The sequence below is a fragment of the Cuculus canorus genome, chromosome 4 (assembly GCF_017976375.1).
Source record: "Cuculus canorus isolate bCucCan1 chromosome 4, bCucCan1.pri, whole genome shotgun sequence".
NCBI lineage: Eukaryota > Metazoa > Chordata > Aves > Cuculiformes > Cuculidae > Cuculus > Cuculus canorus.
This window is the reverse complement of record NC_071404.1, coordinates 57,474,019-57,499,188: the sequence shown is the minus strand read 5'-3', so window position 1 is coordinate 57,499,188 and position 25,170 is coordinate 57,474,019. Positions and strand designations below refer to the sequence as shown.

The following is a 25,170-nucleotide window of genomic DNA, read 5'->3' as shown; positions in this document are numbered from 1 at the left end:
GTAAAGCTGGTTTTATTTCAGATTCCAACCCACAAGTCTCTCTTCTTTCTCTTTGCCCGGGGCTGGAGTAGGGGGTGAGGGAGGGTGGAGTTGTGGTCAAATCTCCGCTGTTTAGCTGCTGAAGAGACCAGGAAGGGTTCTGAACCATGACAGACTGGAAAAGTAGGATTAACCTGATAAGCCAGTAATATTTTGCCAGTAATTCACCTTTCTTCTGTGGAAACAAGTGTGCACATCCTCAGCTGTGTCTGTCCGCCTGGTGTAGGGCTGCTGCTGGTTTCCCGATAATACTCTGCCGTTCTTGTTGCATTTTAATTTACACTGGTTTACACTGGCAAAATGTTTACCCTTTCTACGCTGAGGGCAGATGTTAGGCTGTTAGGCTCTCCATCTTGGAATTGAACCTGGCAGTCTCTTTTGAAGTGCCCCTCCTTGCCACATCTCTAACAGACCGTCTTCCTGCCTTGGTTTGCAGTTAAAGCGGCAGCCATTATGTGTGCTCGATAGGTAAATGACCCTCCTGCCGGCAGGCCCGAATCATATTTATAATTGTAGGATTTTTCAGACTGCACAATATCTTTTTGCATTCCTCATCAGCATTTTCTACTGCTAATTGTAAAATTAAGGCCTCTCTGGCTGCTGGGTGGTCTACCTGCTTCTTGAGCACATCCTTCAGTCTGCCTAGAAATGCCATATACGATTCACCGGGCTGCTGTTTAATGCCTAGAAATGCCTGGGTTTGGCTTTTTTTTTTTGGTATCTTAGCAAGTGCTTGATAAGCCAAAAGCTGGGCCTCTTGTAAAATCACATTATTTAACCGGGCTTGTAATTGTGGCTGAGCCAAAGGGTCTGTTCCCATTAACCGTGGAACACCTGCCCCCAAAAGGAGGGCGCTCAAGATTTTCTAAAGCTGCGTTGTCCACCACTTGGCCGCTGTGCGCGCCATAGCCTCCCCCCATCCCCCGGCTGAAACTCATCCTACCACGACGAGTCGTGTGAGTGCTTTCTTTGGGGGGAGCCAGAATTGCCCAATGAAAGGAATGACTGGGAAAGTTTGTACCAGCGTCTGCGAGCTCTTAAATCCGGCTGTAAAAAGGGGGAATGCGTCTGAGGACATAGACGGCCCCAGTGCGCCGGAGGCGCCCGAGGTTCCCCCATCAGAAGGCGGAAGTGCAATGACACAGGAACCGGAAGTGCCCACAGTAGGCGGCTGCGCTGATGAAGTGCGGCGCGGCCCAAGCTGTCGGGCTAGCGAGGAGTCAGAGGCGGAATAAAATGCCACGAAAATGCTGTAACAACCAAGGACTGTTACCTGTTAAACAATTGACACAAACCTTATCTTATAACATATGTGCATATTGTCAGTGTTGTATGTGTTCGGTACCATGTATAGTTTAAATATTCATACCATCGTGCTATTCTTATTGAGTGGTCGTAAACAATATTGTATAGGTATATTAAGCCAGCTCTCGAAAGAGTGGTTCTGTGTGTGTATGCATGTGTGTGTGTTTAAAGCGCTTTAAACGTTTGTAAGATTTGCAAATTGGGTTTTGGTCATAGGAGCTTGAGCCTCTGTTTGTTTCGATTAATCTTAAACATGCAACTCTGAGACCTTTCAATCTCAAACGTCCACTAAGCCGGCAAAGAGGTAGATTTACCTGGGACCTTTGAAGTGAAAGGCTGCAGAGGACACAATTTCAAACTGAAAAAAAAAAAAAAAAAAACCAAAAAAACCAAAAAAAAACCCAAAACCCCCAAAAAGAACATAGACAATAGAAAAAGAAAATGGAAAAAAACCCCAGCCCTGTGGCTGTGTGTGAGGTTTCCCCCCCGCCCATTCCTCCCCACCCTTACTCCTGATATGTGAAGGTTTTTTGTTTTGTTTCAGCTCGGCAGTCCTTATCTTTCTCTAGGGGAGTAACAATTTATGAAGAACACTCTGCATTCCAGTGTCCGTTATAAGAACCATTTGATGAACTGGCACTGCAGACATTGAGGGATATGCTGAGAGATAAAGGACTTGTTGTTGCACCTGAAAAAGTACAAAGGTCAGCTCTGTGGAAGTATTTGGGCTGGTGCATTTCTGATGCCCAAATCCCACCACAGAAAATCGAACTGACAACCAGTTTATGAACTGTTAAAGATGTTCAAACATTGTTAGGGAATATTCAATGGGTCCACCCGTTGTGTGGACATTTCCAACTCTGATATTGCTCCCTTGACTGTGTTGTTGCACAATGCCGACACGGCCTCCAAAATTGAGCTTACCGCAGATCAAAGGACTCTTTTACAAAAAATCAGTTGTCGCTTACAAAATATCTTGGTCATCTTGGAAGATACTGAATTTACCGATATCGCTTTTGGTATGTAACAATAGCGAATCCCCATATGCAGTCATCTGTCAATGGCAAAACAAAAGAGGGGAATCTGGGAAGGACAGAGACCTGAATGACCCTGCCATTGCCAGTACCACGAGAACTGATAAAGCTGAATCATTCTGGGTATTGGAATGGGTGTTTCTGGGTGTGCAGACAAAAACGAGCATTCAAACCAGACCCAAAGCTGTGGCAGAGTTAGTACGAAAAGGCAGATCTCGAATTATTGAGATCAGCGGTCAAGAACCTGCAGACATTAGCATTCCAGTTAATGCTGTAGACCTAGAGTGGTGGTTACGAAATGTAGTACCACTTCAGGAAGCCCTATTAGGATTTGAAGGACAAATACATTCGCAGCAGCCACAAGGGAAAAAGTGGCAGATATTGTCACAAAAGCAGTGGCTGGAAAGAACAAAAGTCAGTAGGCAACCACTGGTGGATGGCCTTACTGTATATACTGATGCCAGAAAACGACTGCATCGTGCCGTTTGTGTATGGCACGAACGTGCTGAATGGCACAAGCATATCTTGGAGGGACAGCCCCAAGACTCTTTACAGACCTTAGCGTTAACTGCTGTTGGTTGGGCCCTGTTGAATTGGCTAACCACCCCTCTTAATGTTGTAACGGACTCCTTGCATGTAGCAGGAGTAGTCCCAAGATTAGAGGATGCTCTTCTAAGACAGACAACTAACCCAAGATTAGGAGCATTGTTTGTGCAATTACGCTCCACGCTTCAACAACGCACAGAGCCTTGTTGTGTTATTCATGTGCGAAGTCATCAACTTGACGTAGGACTAGGAAGGGGTAATCAGATAGCAGATAGCTTCGTTAGTCCAGCTCAGCATATGCCCCCTATGGATAAATTTTGTGTAGCAAGACAGAGTCACGACCAATTTCACCAGAATGCCAAAGGATTAAAACGACAGTATGGCTTAACAGAGAATGAAGCCCGTAGTACTGTACAAGCCTGTCCAAGATGTGGAAATCACGGTCCAGGAATAGGGATCGGAGTTAACCCTAAAGGACTAAAGTCCTAAGAGCTTTGGCAAACGGATGTCACTCATATTGGGGAATTTGGAAGACTAAAATATGTTCACGTGACAATCGATACCTTTTTGAAATTTGTATGGGCAACCGCATTACCTGGTGAGAAAGCACAACCTGTGTGTAAACACCTGTTGTCCTGCTTTGCTGTAATGGGGGTGCCTGAGACCATAAAAACGGATAACGGGCCTGCCTATACTAGTCAAAAGACGAGGGTCTTTTTGTCCAAGTGGGGAGTACAACATATCACAGGAATCCCGCACTCTCCCACTGTGCAGGCTTTGTTGGAGCGAACTCATCAAGTGTTGAAAGATTATTTACAAAGACAAAAAGACACTGAAATGGATGTGCAAATGAGATTGAATAAGGAGTGATAGAGAAGAGCCACCGGTGATAATACATCATCAAAGTATAAGGTTGAATGAAAAGACAATTATTCCCAGCTTTCGAGTATTATATAGAGATCCAGTAACGGGAATATGGAAAGGACCTGTTGCTGTAATATTTAATGGTCGAGGATATATGTGTGCTTCCACAGAAGGTGGTCCTAGGTGGATACCAGCAAAAAGCATTCGACCCTATCTACAGACGTCATCAGAACGTGATCAACGGCCTACACAAGAAGATCCTGCACAGGAATGAATGAAGAAAGCTGTAATTGTGGGAATTGTGATCCCTGCGTGTTGCATAATTGTGGTGACTGTGATAATAATCAGTGGCCCTGTAATACGGACTATTAAGGATCAAAATTGGAAGAAAGTAAAAGAAAACTGTAGGCATTCTTGTAAATGGAAACGGTATCGAAAATGAGGCAGTTTTGGCTGTGTTTAGTATGTTTAAAACTAGTCATTGCAGTCTACCACCTAGCATTGTTTGATCTGTGGCAAAATGTATGGGTTACTCTTGTACAAGTCTTGAACATTACTAGTTTTGTGCCAGTTTGGCGACCCCAAGCTTACCGTTTGTGACTTGTCTTATAGGAGTTCCCATAAAAAAGAAAAAAAAAAAAAGAAAAAAAGAAAAAAAAATGAAAACAAATATTTTTTTTTAACTTTAATCAAACAATGCAAGAGTTGAAGTTACAGTTTAACATCACTAGTAACTTACCCTTTCGATGGGAAAACCAGAGCGAAGCATTCGATAAATATGATAATTGGGATAACAAACTTCCAATTGGATCCAAACCACAAGAACTTGAACTTGTGGATTCACTGAATGCTACGTATTGTTTTTTGGGGTGGTTTTTTTTTTTAAGGTTTAGCATCATGGTCTGAGGTATAGAAGGAAACAAGACTAGCGGACCAAGCAGCACCAACAATAATTAATCCCATGGGGAACAGCAGTGGTTGGGAGCGGAAATGGTGCAACATTACAATGCGAAATAAAACTCACTCTGCTCCTGGCCCTGTATTACCAAGACGATTACCACCAGGATACCTTTCGATGTGTGGAAAAGAGACCTGAATTATGGAATTTTTGGGAAAGATTTTTGCATTTCTTTTGCTATCAAGAGTCGCAGTCATAAAAGCGCCTAAAAACTTAGAAGAATTATTTTGTTCGGTAGTGAAGCAAGCCAACGTGACAAGTCGAATTTTGTCTGAACTGGCTGCAGACACTTTCTCCTGTGGCGAGTTCAACAGTGGCCCTGGCCCTGGCCCCAGAACTCTGGGGAGAGGCCTCTCACTGTCCGCTGTCCCACTCCCAGGTCTCCCAGCAGCAACAGGAGTTGGTGAGAAGTGGGCTGGAGGAGCCCAGCAGCGGGGAAACGTCTTTGGGATTCTCATCAGGCTTCGAGGTTCTTGCCTGTCATTGATGTCTGGGTCCTGTACTCCTTACCATGTACTGTTTAGAGACACTCCCTGGGCGTCAGGAGCAAGAAACTCACTTCTTTCCCTATACACAACTTGTGGGTCAGGGAAGGAGACTGTGGAATCCAGCCTGCTTGAGGCTCGGCAGCACTTATCTCAGCTGGAGATCACCAGGAGTCAGCTTGAAATCCAACTTCATGCAGTCATGCAGACCAAGGAAGCGATGCAGGGTGAGAGGTTCATGTGCTTTGTTTTTGATGATCACCGTGCCGAGGGAAGATGGGGTAGAAATAGCTCTCTGTTTGCAGTGCTTGTGATGAGTAATGGAGCTGGAGCTGGATCTTTCCTACCCTGAAATTCAGATGGCCTCAGGTCATTAAAGTCAGAAACACAGTCTGTGTAGAATCTCATCTTGCCATTTGTGGTGTTTGCAGGGGAACTGAAGTTCCTTCAACAGGAGCTGGAAGCAGAGAGATCTCTCACGAGGCAAGAACGGGAAGAGACGTCACAGCAGCTCTTACTGACCAAACAGCAGTATGACAGTGCCTTCGAACTTCAGCAGAGTGCCCACGAAGTGGAAATAAAGAAGCTCCTGAAAGACCTGGTAGGAAACACCACGCTTCTGAATTCTTCAAGGAAGCTTTGTGGTCTGGCTTTAGGAGAATAATGGCCTGAGTGGGTGAGATGGCAGATACCGTCTGTCACAGGTGGCACGTTGCTAGGCCAGGCAGTAGAGTGAGTGGCTCCTACTTGCGGGCAGGTGAAGGGCCTTGGGACATCAAAAGCAGTGTGACCATCAGGTTGAGGGCGGGGATTCTGCCTGTCTAGTGTTGTGCTCTCCTGAGACTTCACCTGGAGTCCTGTGTGCAGTTCTGGAGTCGTCAGCATAGGAGGGACATGGATGTGTTAGAGCGAGTGCAGAGGAGGCCACAGTGATGATCTGAGGGCTGTCACACCTCCCATTGGAGGAGAGGCTGAGAGAGTTGAGGTTGTTCAGCGTGGAGAAGTAAAAGCTCTGGGGACACCTTCTAGCTGCCTTCCAGTACTTAAAGGAGGCCTACAGGAAAGCTGGGGAGGGTCTCTTTATCGGGGAGTGCAGGGATAGGATGAGGGGGAGCAGTTTTAAGCTGAAAGAGGGGAGCTTTAGGTGAGATCTTAGGAAGGCAGTTTTTCCTGTGGGGGTGGTGAGGCACTGAGCCAGGTTGCCCAGAGAAGTCACGGATGTCCCATCGCTGGAGGTGTTCAAGGCCAGGTTGGATGACCTTTGAGCAACCTGATCCAGTGGGAGGTGTCCCCACCCATGGTGGGGTGGGTTGGAACTGGATGAGCTTTAAGGTCCTTTCCAACGCAAAGCATTCTACGATTCTAGGATTCTGACTGTTCTGGGTGTGTTAGTTCAGGCACAGTTTTGGTGTGGGTCTATGATGAGTTCACCGGAAGATTGGGTATATTTATTGTGGACCTTGGCTTGCCAGTAATTCACCTTTCTTCTGTGGAAACAAGTGTGCACGTCCTCAGCCGTGTCTGCCCGCCTGGTGTAGGGCTGCTGCTGGTTTCCCGATAATACTCTGCCGTTCTTGTTGCATTTTAATTTACACTGGTTTACACTGGCAAAATGTTTACCCTTTCTACGCTGAGGGCAGATGTTAGGTGTATGCTTATGGCCTTGACTATGTTGAAGAGCAAGCTGAGCTTGTAGGACTGGATCCCCTCTGAGCTGGGGATTCATCTCTAGCTGGCCTCTTGCCTTTTGCCAGTATGAGCAACTGAATGTGGAAACGTTCCTTTTTCTGTGCAAGCCAGACCTCCTTCTTCATAGTCTATCTGACTGTCTTTTATTTCCTCTGTGCTTCTGTGGTTGTAGCTGGAAGAAGAGACTGAGGCTTTGTCAAGGAGAGTGGATGAGACGGAGAGAAGAAAGATCTCTGAGCAGGAGAAGCTGCAGCTGTGTGAAAGAATGAATGAAGAGCTCTCTGCAGAGAAAGCCCACCTGGAGCAGCTGTTGAAGAAGGCAGAGGAGCAAGAGAAGGGGCTGCAGGTGGAACTGATGGCACTGAGGAAGGAGAAGGAAGAAAGCCAAGAGGAACTCCAAGTGAGACCCAGACCCTGGTGCTTCTGGATGGGCGTTTGTCTGCTGGGCTCAGTGAAGCTGTGGCTGTTGTATTCTGTGGGTTTTTTGTCACGCAGGCACTTGGTGGTGGTGGAGGGGAGAAGTCTTTTGTGTGCTTCCTGTGGGAAAGGTGTTGGTGACTTGCAGAGCTGTCTTGCAATTTTCTGAGTTGTTCTCTGCTTCTACAGATGCCTTGAATCCGCCTGTCTGTGTTGGCCCCTTTTTTTGGTTTTTGACAAGCAGCAGAGAGATGACTGTGTTGTCCATGAGTCTGAGCGGGGCTTTTGCTCAGCCTTTCCTGAAAATTTCCAAGACTGGAATGGATTCTGGTAAAATGTCATTTGGTGAGGTGGCACTTGAGTGCATGGTTTTGTCCTGAAAGAGGTGTCTGGTCCCCGGCCACCCCCGAGGGCCTTCCCCATCCCGTTCAGGTCAGCAGTGCTGGTGCCTTTTGGCAGTGCAGAATATCAGTGCATGCGCAGTGGATGTTCTTTAGCTTTCCACCCCTGGTCCAGCCCTTTCTCCTGCGGCGAGTTCAACAGTGGCCCTGGCCCTGGCCCCAGAACTCTGGGGAGAGGCCTCTCACTGTCCGCTGTCCCACTCACAGGTCTCCCAGCAGCAACAGGAGTTGGTGAGAAGTGGGCTGGAGGAGCTGCGACAGGAGTGCTGTCGCCAAGCAGACGCCCTGGCCAAGATGTCCAGAGAGAAGGAACTGCTGGTACAGGAGAAGGCTGACCTTGAGGTGCGACTGAGAGACACAGAGTGGGACAGACGAGGCCTTTCAGAGCAGCTGGCAGAGGCCAGGTAAGGGCAGGGAGGAGACCTGAGACAGGACATTATTTAATGTCTGTAATTAGAGAGTATACGATGATCTGAGTATACGATGATCTGAATGTTAGTTTTTTGATGGCTAAAGCTGGCAAAGCTCTCCTGAGCCTTGGGCTTGTGGTTGTGCCCCTTGTCCATTCCTTTGTGGAGTCCAAAGCAAGCGCACTTGGCTCTGATGTGAGGAATAATTAAACCACACAGACCTTTACTGAACCCTGAGTTTTCTCTCTGGTTCTGAGCATTTCTTCTGCTGTGCACTTGAACACAGATCTTTCCTTCTCAAGGAGTTTAGCATGTGGTCTAGCAGAGCTGGGGACCTGCTGTAGCAGGGAAACTGTGGCCAGGGGCTTGGCTCAAGGCTTGCCTGCGCTGCAGCATCAGTGATGATGTAGTCACTGAGAGGGCGTGATTTTATGCATTTGTATATTATATTGTATTGTATTATCTGATATATTATGTTATGTTACATTATGTTATGTTAAATTTTGATGTTATATATTATTGTTATTTATGTTATTATTTTCTTATATTTTCCCTTTTAATGAAATAATAATAGTAAAGCTGGTTTAGTTTCAGATTCCAGCCCACAAGTCTCTCTTCTTTCTCTTTGCCGGGGGCTGGAGTAGGGGGTGAGGGAGGGTGGAGTTGTGGTCAAATCTCCGCTGTTTAGCTGCTGAAGAGACCAGGAAGGGTTCTGAACCATGACAGACTGGAAAAGTAGGATTAACCTGATAAGCCAGTAATATTTTGCCAGTAATTCACCTTTCTTCTGTGGAAACAAGTGTGCACGTCCTCAGCCGTGTCTGCCCGCCTGGTGTAGGGCTGCTGCTGGTTTCCCGATAATACTCTGCCGTTCTTGTTGCATTTTAATTTACACTGGTTTACACTGGCAAAATGTTTACCCTTTCTACGCTGAGGGCAGATGTTAGGCTATTAGGCTCTCCATCTTGGAATTGAACCTGGCAGTCTCTTTTGAAGTGCCCCTCCTTGCCACATCTATAACAGACCGTCTTCCTGCCTTGGTTTGCAGTTAAAGCGGCAGCCATTATGTGTGCTCTATAGGTAAATGACCCTCCTGCCGGCAGGCCTGAATCATATTTATAATTGTAGGATTTTTCAGACTGCACAATATCTTTTTGCATTCCTCATCAGCATTTTCTACTGCTAATTGTAAAATTAAGGCCTCTCTGGCTGCTGGGTGGTCTACCTGCTTCTTGAGCACATCCTTCAGTCTGCCTAGAAATGCCATATACGATTCACCGGGCTGCTGTTTAATGCCTAGAAATGCCTGGTTGTGGCTTTTTTTTTTTGGTATCTTAGCAAGTGCTTGATAAGCCAGAAGCTGGGCCTCTTGTAAAATCACATTATTTAACCGGGCTTGTAATTGTGGCTGAGCCAAAGGGTCTGTTCCCATTAACCGTGGAACACCTGCCCCCAAAAGGAGGGCGCTCAAGATTTTCTAAAGCTGCGTTGTCCACCACTTGGCCGCTGTGCGCGCCATAGCCTCCCCCCATCCCCCGGCTGAAACTCATCCTACCACGACGAGTCGTGTGAGTGCTTTCTTTGGGGGGAGCCAGAATTACCCAATGAAAGGAATGACTGGGAAAGTTTGTACCAGCGTCTGCGAGCTCTTAAATCCGGCTGTAAAAAGGGGGAATGCGTCTGAGGACATAGACGGCCCCAGTGCGCCGGAGGCGCCCGAGGTTCCCCCATCAGAAGGCGGAAGTGCAATGACACAGGAACCGGAAGTGCCCACAGTAGCCGGCTGCGCTGATGAAGTGCGGCGCGGCCCAAGCTGTCGGGCTAGCGAGGAATCAGAGGCGGAATAAAATGCCACGAAAATGCTGTAACAACCAAGGACTGTTACCTGTTAAACAATTGACACAAACCTTATCTTATAACATATGTGCATATTGTCAGTGTTGTATGTGTTCGGTACCATGTATAGTTTAAATATTCATACCATCGTGCTATTCTTATTGAGTGGTCGTAAACAATATTGTATAGGTATATTAAGCCAGCTCTCGAAAGGGTGGTTCTGTGTGTGTATGCATGTGTGTGTGTTTAAAGCGCTTTAAACGTTTGTAAGATTTGCAAATTGGGTTTTGGTCATAGGAGCTTGAGCCTCTGTTTGTTTCGATTAATCTTAAACATGCAACTCTGAGACCTTTCAATCTCAAACGTCCACTAAGCCGGCAAAGAGGTAGATTTACCTGGGACCTTTGAAGTGAAAGGCTGCAGAGGACACAATTTCAAACTGGAAAAAAAAAAACCAAAAAACTGAAAAAAAACCAAAAAAAACCCCCCAAACCCCAAAAAGAACGTAGACAATAGAAAAAGAAAATGGAAAAAACCCCCAGCCCTGTGGCTGTGTGTGAGGTTTCCCCCCCGCCCATTCCTCCCCACCCTTACTCCTGATATGTGAAGGTTTTTTGTTTTGTTTCAGCTCGGCAGTCCTTATCTTTCTCTAGGGGAGTAACAATTTATGAAGAACACTCTGCATTCCAGTGTCCGTTATAAGAACCATTTGATGAACTGGCACTGCAGACATTGAGGGATATGCTGAGAGATAAAGGACTTGTTGTTGCACCTGAAAAAGTACAAAGGTCAGCTCTGTGGAAGTATTTGGGCTGGTGCATTTCTGATGCCCAAATCCCACCACAGAAAATCGAACTGACAACCAGTTTATGAACTGTTAAAGATGTTCAAACATTGTTAGGGAATATTCAATGGGTCCACCCGTTGTGTGGACATTTCCAACTCTGATATTGCTCCCTTGACTGTGTTGTTGCACAATGCCGACACAGCCTCCAAAATTGAGCTTACCGCAGATCAAAGGACTCTTTTACAAAAAATCAGTTGTCGCTTACAAAATATCTTGGTCATCTTGGAAGATACTGAATTTACCGATATCGCTTTTGGTATGTAACAATAGCGAATCCCCATATGCAGTCATCTGTCAATGGCAAAACAAAAGAGGGGAATCTGGGAAGGACAGAGACCTGAATGACCCTGCCATTGCCAGTACCACGAGAACTGATAAAGCTGAATCATTCTGGGTATTGGAATGGGTGTTTCTGGGTGTGCAGACAAAAATGAGCATTCAAACCAGACCCAAAGCTGTGGCAGAGTTAGTACGAAAAGGCAGATCTCGAATTATTGAGATCAGCGGTCAAGAACCTGCAGACATTAGCATTCCAGTTAATGCTGTAGACCTAGAGTGGTGGTTACGAAATGTAGTACCACTTCAGGAAGCCCTATTAGGATTTGAAGGACAAATACATTCGCAGCAGCCACAAGGGAAAAAGTGGCAGATTTTGTCACAAAAGCAGTGGCTGGAAAGAACAAAAGTCAGTAGGCAACCACTGGTGGATGGCCTTACTGTATATACTGATGCCGGAAAACGACTGCATCGTGCCGTTTGTGTATGGCACGAACGTGCTGAATGGCACAAGCATATCTTGGAGGGACAGCCCCAAGACTCTTTACAGACCTTAGCGTTAACTGCTGTTGGTTGGGCCCTGTTGAGTTGGCTAACCACCCCTCTTAATGTTGTAACGGACTCCTTGCATGTAGCAGGAGTAGTCCCAAGATTAGAGGATGCTCTTCTAAGACAGACAACTAACCCAAGATTAGGAGCATTGTTTGTGCAATTACGCTCCACGCTTCAACAACGCACAGAGCCTTGTTGTGTTATTCATGTGCGAAGTCATCAACTTGACGTAGGACTAGGAAGGGGTAATCAGATAGCAGATAGCTTCGTTAGTCCAGCTCAGCATATGCCCCCTATGGATAAATTTTGTGTAGCAAGACAGAGTCACGACCAATTTCACCAGAATGCCAAAGGATTAAAACGACAGTATGGCTTAACAGAGAATGAAGCCCGTAGTACTGTACAAGCCTGTCCAAGATGTGGAAATCACGGTCCAGGAATAGGGATCGGAGTTAACCCTAAAGGACTAAAGTCCTAAGAGCTTTGGCAAACGGATGTCACTCATATTGGGGAATTTGGAAGACTAAAATATGTTCACGTGACAATCGATACCTTTTTGAAATTTGTATGGGCAACCGCATTACCTGGTGAGAAAGCACAACCTGTGTGTAAACACCTGTTGTTCCGCTTTGCTGTAATGGGGGTGCCTGAGACCATAAAAACGGATAACGGGCCTGCCTATACTAGTCAAAAGACGAGGGTCTTTTTGTCCAAGTGGGGAGTACAACATATCACAGGAATCCCGCACTCTCCCACTGTGCAGGCTTTGTTGGAGCGAACTCATCAAGTGTTGAAAGATTATTTACAAAGACAAAAAGACACTGAAATGGATGTGCAAATGAGATTGAATAAGGAGTGATAGAGAAGAGCCACCGGTGATAATACATCATCAAAGTATAAGGTTGAATGAAAAGACAATTATTCCCAGCTTTCGAGTATTATATAGAGATCCAGTAACGGGAATATGGAAAGGACCTGTTGCTGTAATATTTAATGGTCGAAGATATATGTGTGCTTCCACAGAAGGTGGTCCTAGGTGGATACCAGCAAAAAGCATTCGACCCTATCTACAGACGTCATCAGAACGTGATCAACGGCCTACACAAGAAGATCCTGCACAGGAATGAATGAAGAAAGCTGTAATTGTGGGAATTGTGATCCCTGGGTGTTGCATAATTGTGGTGACTGTGATAATAATCAGTGGCCCTGTAATACGGACTATTAAGGATCAAAATTGGAAGAAAGTAAAAGAAAACTGTAGGCATTCTTGTAAATGGAAACGGTATCGAAAATGAGGCAGTTTTGGCTGTGTTTAGTATGTTTAAAACTAGTCATTGCAGTCTACCACCTAGCATTGTTTGATCTGTGGCAAAATGTACGGGTTACTCTTGTACAAGTCTTGAACATTACTAGTTTTGTGCCAGTTTGGCGACCCCAAGCTTACCGTTTGTGACTTGTCTTATAGGAGTTCCCATAAAAAAAAAAAAAAAAAGAAAAAAAGAAAAAAAGAAAAAAAAATGAAAACAAATATTTTTTTTTTAACTTTAATCAAACAATGCAAGAGTTGAAGTTACAGTTTAACATCACTAGTAACTTACCCTTTCGATGGGAAAACCAGAGCGAAGCATTCGATAAATATGATAATTGGGATAACAAACTTCCAATTGGATCCAAACCACAAGAACTTGAACTTGTGGATTCACTGAATGCTACGTATTGTTTTTTGGGGTTTTTTTTTTTTAAGGTTTAGCATCATGGTCTGAGGTATAGAAGGAAACAAGACTAGCGGACCAAGCAGCACCAACAATAATTAATCCCATGGGGAACAGCAGTGATTGGGAGCGGAAATGGTGCAACATTACAATGCGAAATAAAACTCACTCTGCTCCTGGCCCTGTATTACCAAGACGATTACCACCAGGATACCTTTCGATCTGTGGTAATCGAGCGTGGGCAGGCATGCCCTCTAACCCAAAGGGTGGACCATGTACCATTGGTCAGCCCAGTTTGGGCGTTCCATATCATCATCCAAATCAAACTCATCCCACAAGGTGGAAAAGAGACCTGAATTATGGAATTTTTGGGAAAGATTTTTGCATTTCCTTTGCTATCAAGAGTCGCAACCATAAAAGCGCATAAAAACTTAGAAGAATTATTTTGTTCGGTAGTGAAGCAAGCCAACGTGACAAGTCGAATTTTGTCTGAACTGGCTGCAGACACTTTCTCCTGCGGCGAGTTCAACAGTGGCCCTGGCCCTGGCCCCAGAACTCTGGGGAGAGGCCTCTCACTGTCCGCTGTCCCACTCCCAGGTCTCCCAGCAGCAACAGGAGTTGGTGAGAAGTGGGCTGGAGGAGCCCAGCAGCGGGGAAACGTCTTTGGGATTCTCATCAGGCTTCGAGGTTCTTGCCTGTCATTGATGTCTGGGTCCTGTACTCCTTACCATGTACTGTTTAGAGACACTCCCTGGGCGTCAGGAGCAAGAAACTCACTTCTTTCCCTGTACACAACTTGTGGGTCAGGGAAGGAGACTGTGGAATCCAGCCTGCTTGAGGCTCGGCAGCACTTATCTCAGCTGGAGATCACCAGGAGTCAGCTTGAAATCCAACTTCATGCAGTCATGCAGACCAAGGAAGCGATGCAGGGTGAGAGGTTCATGTGCTTTGTTTTTGATGATCACCGTGCCGAGGGAAGATGGGGTAGAAATAGCTCTCTGTTTGCAGTGCTTGTGATGAGTAATGGAGCTGGAGCTGGATCTTTCCTACCCTGAAATTCAGATGGCGTCAGGTCATTAAAGTCAGAAACACAGTCTGTGTAGAATCTCATCTTGCCATTTGTGGTGTTTGCAGGGGAACTGAAGTTCCTTCAACAGGAGCTGGAAGCAGAGAGATCTCTCACGAGGCAAGAACGGGAAGAGACGTCACAGCAGCTCTTACTGACCAAACAGCAGTATGACAGTGCCTTCGAACTTCAGCAGAGTGCCCACGAAGTGGAAATAAAGAAGCTCCTGAAAGACCTGGTAGGAAACACCACGCTTCTGAATTCTTCAAGGAAGCTTTGTGGTCTGGCTTTAGGAGAATAATGGCCTGAGTGGGTGAGATGGCAGATGTCATCTGTCACAGGTGGCACGTTGCTAGGCCAGGCAGTAGAGTGAGTGGCTCCTACTTGCGGGCAGGTGAAGGGCCTCGGGAGATCAAAAGCAGTGTGACCATCAGGTTGAGGGCGGGGATTCTGCCTGTCTAGTGTTGTGCTCTCCTGAGACTTCACCTGGAGTCCTGTGTGCAGTTCTGGAGTCGTCAGCATAGGAGGGACATGGATGTGTTAGAGCGAGTGCAGAGGAGGCCACAGTGATGATCTGAGGGCTGTCACACCTCCCATTGGAGGAGAGGCTGAGAGAGTTGAGGTTGTTCAGCGTGGAGAAGTAAAAGCTCTGGGGACACCTTCTAGCTGCCTTCCAGTACTTAAAGGAGGCCTACAGGAAAGCTGGGGAGGGTCTCTTTATCGGGGAGTGCAGGGATAGGATGAGGGGGAGCAGTTTTAAGCTGAGAGAGGGGAGCTTTAGGTGAGATCTTAGGAAGGCAGTTTTTCCTGTGGGGGTGGTGAGGCACTGAGCCAGGTTGCCCAGAGAAGTCACGGATGTCCCATCGCTGGAGGTGTTCAAGGCCAGGTTGGATGACCTTTGAGCAACCTGATCCAGTGGGAGGTGTCCCCACCCATGGTGGTAGGGTTGGAACTGGATGAGCTTTAAGGTCCTTTCCAACGCAAAGCATTCTACGATTCTAGGATTCTGACTGTTCTGGGTGTGTTAGTTCAGGCACAGGTTTGGTGTGGGTCTATGATGAGTTCACCGGAAGATTGGGTATATTTATTGTGGACCTTGGCTTGCCAGTAATTCACCTTTCTTCTGTGGAAACAAGTGTGCACAGTCCTCAGCCGTGTCTGCCCGCCTGGTGTAGGGCTGCTGCTGGTTTCCCGATAATACTCTGCCGTTCTTGTTGCATTTTAATTTACACTGGTTTACACTGGCAAAATGTTTACCCTTTCTACGCTGAGGGCAGATGTTAGGTGTATGCTTATGGCCTTGACTATGTTGAAGAGCAAGCTGAGCTTGTAGGACTGGATCCCCTCTGAGCTGGGGATTCATCTCTAGCTGGCCTCTTGCCTTTTGCCAGTATGAGCAACTGAATGTGGAAACGTTCCTTTTTCTGTGCAAGCCAGACCTCCTTCTTCATAGTCTATCTGACTGTCTTTTATTTCCTCTGTGCTTCTGTGGTTGTAGCTGGAAGAAGAGACTGAGGCTTTGTCAAGGAGAGTGGATGAGACGGAGAGAAGAAAGATCTCTGAGCAGGAGAAGCTGCAGCTGTGTGAAAGAATGAATGAAGAGCTCTCTGCAGAGAAAGCCCACCTGGAGCAGCTGTTGAAGAAGGCAGAGGAGCAAGAGAAGGGGCTGCAGGTGGAACTGATGGCACTGAGGAAGGAGAAGGAAGAAAGCCAAGAGGAACTCCAAGTGAGACCCAGACCCTGGTGCTTCTGGATGGGCGTTTGTCTGCTGGGCTCAGTGAAGCTGTGGCTGTTGTATTCTGTGGGTTTTTTGTCACGCAGGCACTTGGTGGTGGTGGAGGGGAGAAGTCTTTTGTGTGCTTCCTGTGGGAAAGGTGTTGGTGACTTGCAGAGCTGTCTTGCAATTTTCTGAGTTGTCCTCTGCTTCTACAGATGCCTTGAATCCACCTGTCTGTGTTGGCCCCTTTTTTTGGTTTTTGACAAGCAGCAGAGAGATGACTGTGTTGTCCATGAGTCTGAGCGGGGCTTTTGCTCAGCCTTTCCTGAAAATTTCCAAGACTGGAATGGATTCTGGTAAAATGTCATTTGGTGAGGTGGCACTTGAGTGCATGGTTTTGTCCTGAAAGAGGTGTCTGGTCCCCGGCCACCCCCGAGGGCCTTCCCCATCCCGTTCAGGTCAGCAGTGCTGGTGCCTTTTGGCAGCGCAGAATATCAGTGCATGCGCGGTGGATGTTCTTTAGCTTTCCACCCCTGGTCCAGCCCTTTCTCCTGCGGCGAGTTCAACAGTGGCCCTGGCCCTGACCCCAGAACTCTGGGGAGAGGCCTCTCACTGTCCGCTGTCCCACTCCCAGGTCTCCCAGCAGCAACAGGAGTTGGTGAGAAGTGGGCTGGAGGAGCTGCGACAGGAGTGCTGTCGCCAAGCAGACGCCCTGGCCAAGATGTCCAGAGAGAAGGAACTGCTGGTACAGGAGAAGGCTGACCTTGAGGTGCGACTGAGAGACACAGAGTGGGACAGACGAGGCCTTTCAGAGCAGCTGGCAGAGGCCAGGTAAGGGCAGGGAGGAGACCTGAGACAGGACATTATTTAATGTCTGTAATTAGAGAGTATACGATGATCTGAGTATACGATGATCTGAATGTTAGTTTTTTGATGGCTAAAGCTGGCAAAGCTCTCCTGAGCCTTGGGCTTGTGCCCCTTGTCCATTCCTTTGTGGAGTCCAAAGCAAGCGCACTTGGCTCTGATGTGAGGTATAATTAAACCACACAGACCTTTACTGAACCCTGAGTTTTCTCTCTGGTTCTGAGCATTTCTTCTTCTGTGCACTTGAACACAGATCTTTCCTTCTCAAGGAGTTTAGCATGTGGTCTAGCAGAGCTGGGGACCTGCTGTAGCAGGGAAACTGTGGCCAGGGGCTTGGCTCAAGGCTTGCCTGCGCTGCAGCATCAGTGATGATGTAGTCACTGAGAGGGCGTGATTTTATGCATTTGTATATTATATTGTATTGTATTATCTGATATATTATGTTATGTTACATTATGTTATGTTAAATTTTGATGTTATATATTATTGTTATTTATGTTATTATTTTCTTATATTTTCCCTTTTAATGAAATAATAATAGTAAAGCTGGTTTAGTTTCAGATTCCAACCCACAAGTCTCTCTTCTTTCTCTTTGCCCGGGGCTGGAGTAGGGGGTGAGGGAGGGTGGAGTTGTGGTCAAATCTCCGCTGTTTAGCTGCTGAAGAGACCAGGAAGGGTTCTGAACCATGACAGACTGGAAAAGTAGGATTAACCTGATAAGCCAGTAATATTTTGCCAGTAATTCACCTTTCTTCTGTGGAAACAAGTGTGCACGTCCTCAGCTGTGTCTGCCCGCCTGGTGTAGGGCTGCTGCTGGTTTCCCGATAATAGTCTGCCGTTCTTGTTGCATTTTAATTTACACTGGTTTACACTGGCAAAATGTTTACCCTTTCTACGCTGAGGGCAGATGTTAGGCTATTAGGCTCTCCATCTTGGAATTGAACCTGGCAGTCTCTTTTGAAGTGCCCCTCCTTGCCACATCTCTAACAGACCGTCTTCCTGCCTTGGTTTGCAGTTAAAGCGGCAGCCATTATGTGTGCTCGATAGGTAAATGACCCTCCTGCCGGCAGGCTCGAATCATATTTATAATTGTAGGATTTTTCAGACTGCACAATATCTTTTTGCATTCCTCATCAGCATTTTCTACTGCTAATTGTAAAATTAAGGCCTCTCTGGCTGCTGGGTGGTCTACCTGCTTCTTGAGCACATCCTTCAGTCTGCCTAGAAATGCCATATACGATTCACCGGGCTGCTGTTTAATGCCTAGAAATGCCTGGTTGTGGCTTTTTTTTTTTGGTATCTTAGCAAGTGCTTGATAAGCCAGAAGCTGGGCCTCTTGTAAAATCACATTATTTAACCGGGCTTGTAATTGCGGCTGAGCCAAAGGGTCTGTTCCCATTAACCGTGGAACACCTGCCCCCAAAAGGAGGGCGCTCAAGATTTTCTAAAGCTGCGTTGTCCACCACTTGGCCGCTGTGCGCGCCATAGCCTCCCCCCAATCCCCCGGCTGAAACTCATCCTACCACGACGAGTCGTGTGAGTGCTTTCTTTGGGGGGAGCCAGAATTACCCAATGAAAGGAATGACTGGGAAAGTTTGTACCAGCGTCTGCGAGCTCTTAAATCCGGCTGTAAAAAGGGGGAATGCGTCTGAGGACATAGACGGCCCCAGTGCGCCGGAGGCGCCCGAGGTTCCCCCATCAGAAGGCGGAAGTGCAATGACACAGGAACCGGAAGTGCCCACAGTAGCCGGCTGCGCTGATGAAGTGCGGCGCGGCCCAAGCTGTCGGGCTAGCGAGGAATCAGAGGCGCAATAAAATGCCACGAAAATGCTGTAACAACCAAGGACTGTTACCTGTTAAACAATTGACACAAACCTTATCTTATAACATATGTGCATATTGTCAGTGTTGTATGTGTTCGGTACCATGTATAGTTTAAATATTCATACCATCGTGCTATTCTTATTGAGTGGTCGTAAACAATATTGTATAGGTATATTAAGCCAGCTCTCGAAAGGGTGGTTCTGTGTGTGTATGCATGTGTGTGTGTTTAAAGCGCTTTAAACGTTTGTAAGATTTGCAAATTGGGTTTTGGTCATAGGAGCTTGAGCCTCTGTTTGTTTCGATTAATCTTAAAAATGCAACTCTGAGACCTTTCAATCTCAAACGTCCACTAAGCCGGCAAAGAGGTAGATTTACCTGGGACCTTTGAAGTGAAAGGCTGCAGAGGACACAATTTCAAACTGGAAAAAAAAAAAAACAACCAAAAAAACCAAAAAAAACCCCCCAAAACCCCAAAAAGAACGTAGACAATAGAAAAAGAAAATGGAAAAAACCCCCAGCCCTGTGGCTGTGTGTGAGGTTTCCCCCCCGCCCATTCCTCCCCACCCTTACTCCTGATATGTGAAGGTTTTTTGTTTTGTTTCAGCTCGGCAGTCCTTATCTTTCTCTAGGGGAGTAACAATTTATGAAGAACACTCTGCATTCCAGTGTCCGTTATAAGAACCATTTGATGAACTGGCACTGCAGACATTGAGGGATATGCTGAGAGATAAAGGACTTGTTGTTGCACCTGAAAAAGTACAAAGGTCAGCTCTGTGGAAGTATTTGGGCTGGTGCATTTCTGATGCCCAAATCCCACCACAGAAAATCGAACTGACAACCAGTTTATGAACTGTTAAAGATGTTCAAACATTGTTAGGGAATATTCAATGGGTCCACCCGTTGTGTGGACATTTCCAACTCTGATATTGCTCCCTTGACTGTGTTGTTGCACAATGCCGACACAGCCTCCAAAATTGAGCTTACCGCAGATCAAAGGACTCTTTTACAAAAAATCAGTTGTCGCTTACAAAATATCTTGGTCATCTTGGAAGATACTGAATTTACCGATATCGCTTTTGGTATGTAACAATAGCGAATCCCCATATGCAGTCATCTGTCAATGGCAAAACAAAAGAGGGGAATCTGGGAAGGACAGAGACCTGAATGACCCTGCCATTGCCAGTACCACGAGAACTGATAAAGCTGAATCATTCTGGGTATTGGAATGGGTGTTTCTGGGTGTGCAGACAAAAATGAGCATTCAAACCAGACCCAAAGCTGTGGCAGAGTTAGTACGAAAAGGCAGATCTCGAATTATTGAGATCAGCGGTCAAGAACCTGCAGACATTAGCATTCCAGTTAATGCTGTAGACCTAGAGTGGTGGTTACGAAATGTAGTACCACTTCAGGAAGCCCTATTAGGATTTGAAGGACAAATACATTCGCAGCAGCCACAAGGGAAAAAGTGGCAGATTTTGTCACAAAAGCAGTGGCTGGAAAGAACAAAAGTCAGTAGGCAACCACTGGTGGATGGCCTTACTGTATATACTGATGCCGGAAAACGACTGCATCGTGCCGTTTGTGTATGGCACGAACGTGCTGAATGGCACAAGCATATCTTGGAGGGACAGCCCCAAGACTCTTTACAGACCTTAGCGTTAACTGCTGTTGGTTGGGCCCTGTTGAGTTGGCTAACCACCCCTCTTAATGTTGTAACGGACTCCTTGCATGTAGCAGGAGTAGTCCCAAGATTAGAGGATGCTCTTCTAAGACAGACAACTAACCCAAGATTAGGAGCATTGTTTGTGCAATTACGCTCCACGCTTCAACAACGCACAGAGCCTTGTTGTGTTATTCATGTGCGAAGTCATCAACTTGACGTAGGACTAGGAAGGGGTAATCAGATAGCAGATAGCTTCGTTAGTCCAGCTCAGCATATGCCCCCTATGGATAAATTTTGTGTAGCAAGACAGAGTCACGACCAATTTCACCAGAATGCCAAAGGATTAAAACGACAGTATGGCTTAACAGAGAATGAAGCCCGTAGTACTGTACAAGCCTGTCCAAGATGTGGAAATCACGGTCCAGGAATAGGGATCGGAGTTAACCCTAAAGGACTAAAGTCCTAAGAGCTTTGGCAAACGGATGTCACTCATATTGGGGAATTTGGAAGACTAAAATATGTTCACGTGACAATCGATACCTTTTTGAAATTTGTATGGGCAACCGCATTACCTGGTGAGAAAGCACAACCTGTGTGTAAACACCTGTTGTTCCGCTTTGCTGTAATGGGGGTGCCTGAGACCATAAAAACGGATAACGGGCCTGCCTATACTAGTCAAAAGACGAGGGTCTTTTTGTCCAAGTGGGGAGTACAACATATCACAGGAATCCCGCACTCTCCCACTGTGCAGGCTTTGTTGGAGCGAACTCATCAAGTGTTGAAAGATTATTTACAAAGACAAAAAGACACTGAAATGGATGTGCAAATGAGATTGAATAAGGAGTGATAGAGAAGAGCCACCGGTGATAATACATCATCAAAGTATAAGGTTGAATGAAAAGACAATTATTCCCAGCTTTCGAGTATTATATAGAGATCCAGTAACGGGAATATGGAAAGGACCTGTTGCTGTAATATTTAATGGTCGAAGATATATGTGTGCTTCCACAGAAGGTGGTCCTAGGTGGATACCAGCAAAAAGCATTCGACCCTATCTACAGACGTCATCAGAACGTGATCAACGGCCTACACAAGAAGATCCTGCACAGGAATGAATGAAGAAAGCTGTAATTGTGGGAATTGTGATCCCTGGGTGTTGCATAATTGTGGTGACTGTGATAATAATCAGTGGCCCTGTAATACGGACTATTAAGGATCAAAATTGGAAGAAAGTAAAAGAAAACTGTAGGCATTCTTGTAAATGGAAACGGTATCGAAAATGAGGCAGTTTTGGCTGTGTTTAGTATGTTTAAAACTAGTCATTGCAGTCTACCACCTAGCATTGTTTGATCTGTGGCAAAATGTACGGGTTACTCTTGTACAAGTCTTGAACATTACTAGTTTTGTGCCAGTTTGGCGACCCCAAGCTTACCGTTTGTGACTTGTCTTATAGGAGTTCCCATAAAAAAAAAAAAAAAAAGAAAAAAAGAAAAAAAGAAAAAAAAATGAAAACAAATATTTTTTTTTTAACTTTAATCAAACAATGCAAGAGTTGAAGTTACAGTTTAACATCACTAGTAACTTACCCTTTCGATGGGAAAACCAGAGCGAAGCATTCGATAAATATGATAATTGGGATAACAAACTTCCAATTGGATCCAAACCACAAGAACTTGAACTTGTGGATTCACTGAATGCTACGTATTGTTTTTTGGGGTTTTTTTTTTTTAAGGTTTAGCATCATGGTCTGAGGTATAGAAGGAAACAAGACTAGCGGACCAAGCAGCACCAACAATAATTAATCCCATGGGGAACAGCAGTGATTGGGAGCGGAAATGGTGCAACATTACAATGCGAAATAAAACTCACTCTGCTCCTGGCCCTGTATTACCAAGACAATTACCACCAGGATACCTTTCGATCTGTGGTAATCGAGCGTGGGCAGGCATGCCCTCTAACCCAAAGGGTGGACCATGTACCATTGGTCAGCCCAGTTTGGGCGTTCCATATCATCATCCAAATCAAACTCATCCCACAAGGTGGAAAAGAGACCTGAATTATGGAATTTTTGGGAAAGATTTTTGCATTTCCTTTGCTATCAAGAGTCGCAACCATAAAAGCGCATAAAAACTTAGAAGAATTATTTTGTTCGGTAGTGAAGCAAGCCAACGTGACAAGTCGAATTTTGTCTGAACTGGCTGCAGACACTTTCTCCTGCGGCGAGTTCAACAGTGGCCCTGGCCCTGGCCCCAGAACTCTGGGGAGAGGCCTCTCACTGTCCGCTGTCCCACTCACAGGTCTCCTAGCAGCAACAGGAGTTGGTGAGAAGTGGGCTGGAGGAGCCCAGCAGCGGGGAAACGTCTTTGGGATTCTCATCAGGCTTTGAGGTTCTTGCCTGTCATTGATGTCTGGGTCCTGTACTCCTTACCATGTACTGTTTAGAGACACTCCCTGGGCGTCAGGAGCAAGAAACTCACTTCTTTCCCTATACACAACTTGTGGGTCAGGGAAGGAGACTGTGGAATCCAGCCTGCTTGAGGCTCGGCAGCACTTATCTCAGCTGGAGATCACCAGGAGTCAGCTTGAAATCCAACTTCATGCAGTCATGCAGACCAAGGAAGCGATGCAGGGTGAGAGGTTCATGTGCTTTGTTTTTGATGATCACCGTGCCGAGGGAAGATGGGGTAGGAATAGCTCTCTGTTTGCAGTGCTTGTGATGAGTAATGGAGCTGGAGCTGGATCTTTCCTACCCTGAAATTCAGATGGCGTCAGGTCATTAAAGTCAGAAACACAGTCTGTGTAGAATCTCATCTTGCCATTTGTGGTGTTTGCAGGGGAACTGAAGTTCCTTCAACAGGAGCTGGAAGCAGAGAGATCTCTCACGAGGCAAGAACGGGAAGAGACGTCACAGCAGCTCTTACTGACCAAACAGCAGTATGACAGTGCCTTCGAACTTCAGCAGAGTGCCCACGAAGTGGAAATAAAGAAGCTCCTGAAAGACCTGGTAGGAAACACCACGCTTCTGAATTCTTCAAGGAAGCTTTGTGGTCTGGCTTTAGGAGAATAATGGCCTGAGTGGGTGAGATGGCAGATACCGTCTGTCACAGGTGGCACGTTGCTAGGCCAGGCAGTAGAGTGAGTGGCTCCTACTTGCGGGCAGGTGAAGGGCCTCGGGAGATCAAAAGCAATGTGACCATCAGGTTGAGGGCGGGGATTCTGCCTGTCTAGTGTTGTGCTCTCCTGAGACTTCACCTGGAGTCCTGTGTGCAGTTCTGGAGTCGTCAGCATAGGAGGGACATGGATGTGTTAGAGCGAGTGCAGAGGAGGCCACAGTGATGATCTGAGGGCTGTCACACCTCCCATTGGAGGAGAGGCTGAGAGAGTTGAGGTTGTTCAGCGTGGAGAAGTAAAAGCTCTGGGGACACCTTCTAGCTGCCTTCCAGTACTTAAAGGAGGCCTACAGGAAAGCTGGGGAGGGTCTCTTTATCGGGGAGTGCAGGGATAGGATGAGGGGGAGCAGTTTTAAGCTGAGAGAGGGGAGCTTTAGGTGAGATCTTAGGAAGGCAGTTTTTCCTGTGGGGGTGGTGAGGCACTGAGCCAGGTTGCCCAGAGAAGTCACGGATGTCCCATCGCTGGAGGTGTTCAAGGCCAGGTTGGATGACCTTTGAGCAACCTGATCCAGTGGGAGGTGTCCCCACCCATGGTGGTAGGGTTGGAACTGGATGAGCTTTAAGGTCCTTTCCAACGCAAAGCATTCTACGATTCTAGGATTCTGACTGTTCTGGGTGTGTTAGTTCAGGCACAGGTTTGGTGTGGGTCTATGATGAGTTCACCGGAAGATTGGGTATATTTATTGTGGACCTTGGCTTGCCAGTAATTCACCTTTCTTCTGTGGAAACAAGTGTGCACGTCCTCAGCCGTGTCTGCCCGCCTGGTGTAGGGCTGCTGCTGGTTTCCCGATAATACTCTGCCGTTCTTGTTGCATTTTAATTTACACTGGTTTACACTGGCAAAATGTTTACCCTTTCTACGCTGAGGGCAGATGTTAGGTGTATGCTTATGGCCTTGACTATGTTGAAGAGCAAGCTGAGCTTGTAGGACTGGATCCCCTCTGAGCTGGGGATTCATCTCTAGCTGGCCTCTTGCCTTTTGCCAGTATGAGCAACTGAATGTGGAAACGTTCCTTTTTCTGTGCAAGCCAGACCTCCTTCTTCATAGTCTATCTGACTGTCTTTTATTTCCTCTGTGCTTCTGTGGTTGTAGCTGGAAGAAGAGACTGAGGCTTTGTCAAGGAGAGTGGATGAGACGGAGAGAAGAAAGATCTCTGAGCAGGAGAAGCTGCAGCTGTGTGAAAGAATGAATGAAGAGCTCTCTGCAGAGAAAGCCCACCTGGAGCAGCTGTTGAAGAAGGCAGAGGAGCAAGAGAAGGGGCTGCAGGTGGAACTGATGGCACTGAGGAAGGAGAAGGAAGAAAGCCAAGAGGAACTCCAAGTGAGACCCAGACCCTGGTGCTTCTGGATGGGCGTTTGTCTGCTGGGCTCAGTGAAGCTGTGGCTGTTGTATTCTGTGGGTTTTTTGTCACGCAGGCACTTGGTGGTGGTGGAGGGGAGAAGTCTTTTGTGTGCTTCCTGTGGGAAAGGTGTTGGTGACTTGCAGAGCTGTCTT

General features: G+C 46.5%; 1 protein-coding gene across 1 annotated transcript; it reads left to right on the top strand.

Annotated features, from left to right (window-relative positions):
• The first annotated feature begins 14,199 nt into the window (after positions 1-14,199).
• LOC128852037 (trichohyalin-like) lies at positions 14,200-25,170 on the top strand. Its single transcript, XM_054065410.1, has 5 exons — positions 14,200-14,301; positions 14,506-14,675; positions 15,936-16,163; positions 16,789-16,985; positions 24,769-25,170. The coding sequence occupies exons 1-5, from the start codon at positions 14,277-14,279 to the stop codon at positions 24,863-24,865; spliced, it is 717 nt and encodes a 238-aa protein (XP_053921385.1). The 5' UTR covers positions 14,200-14,276; the 3' UTR covers positions 24,866-25,170.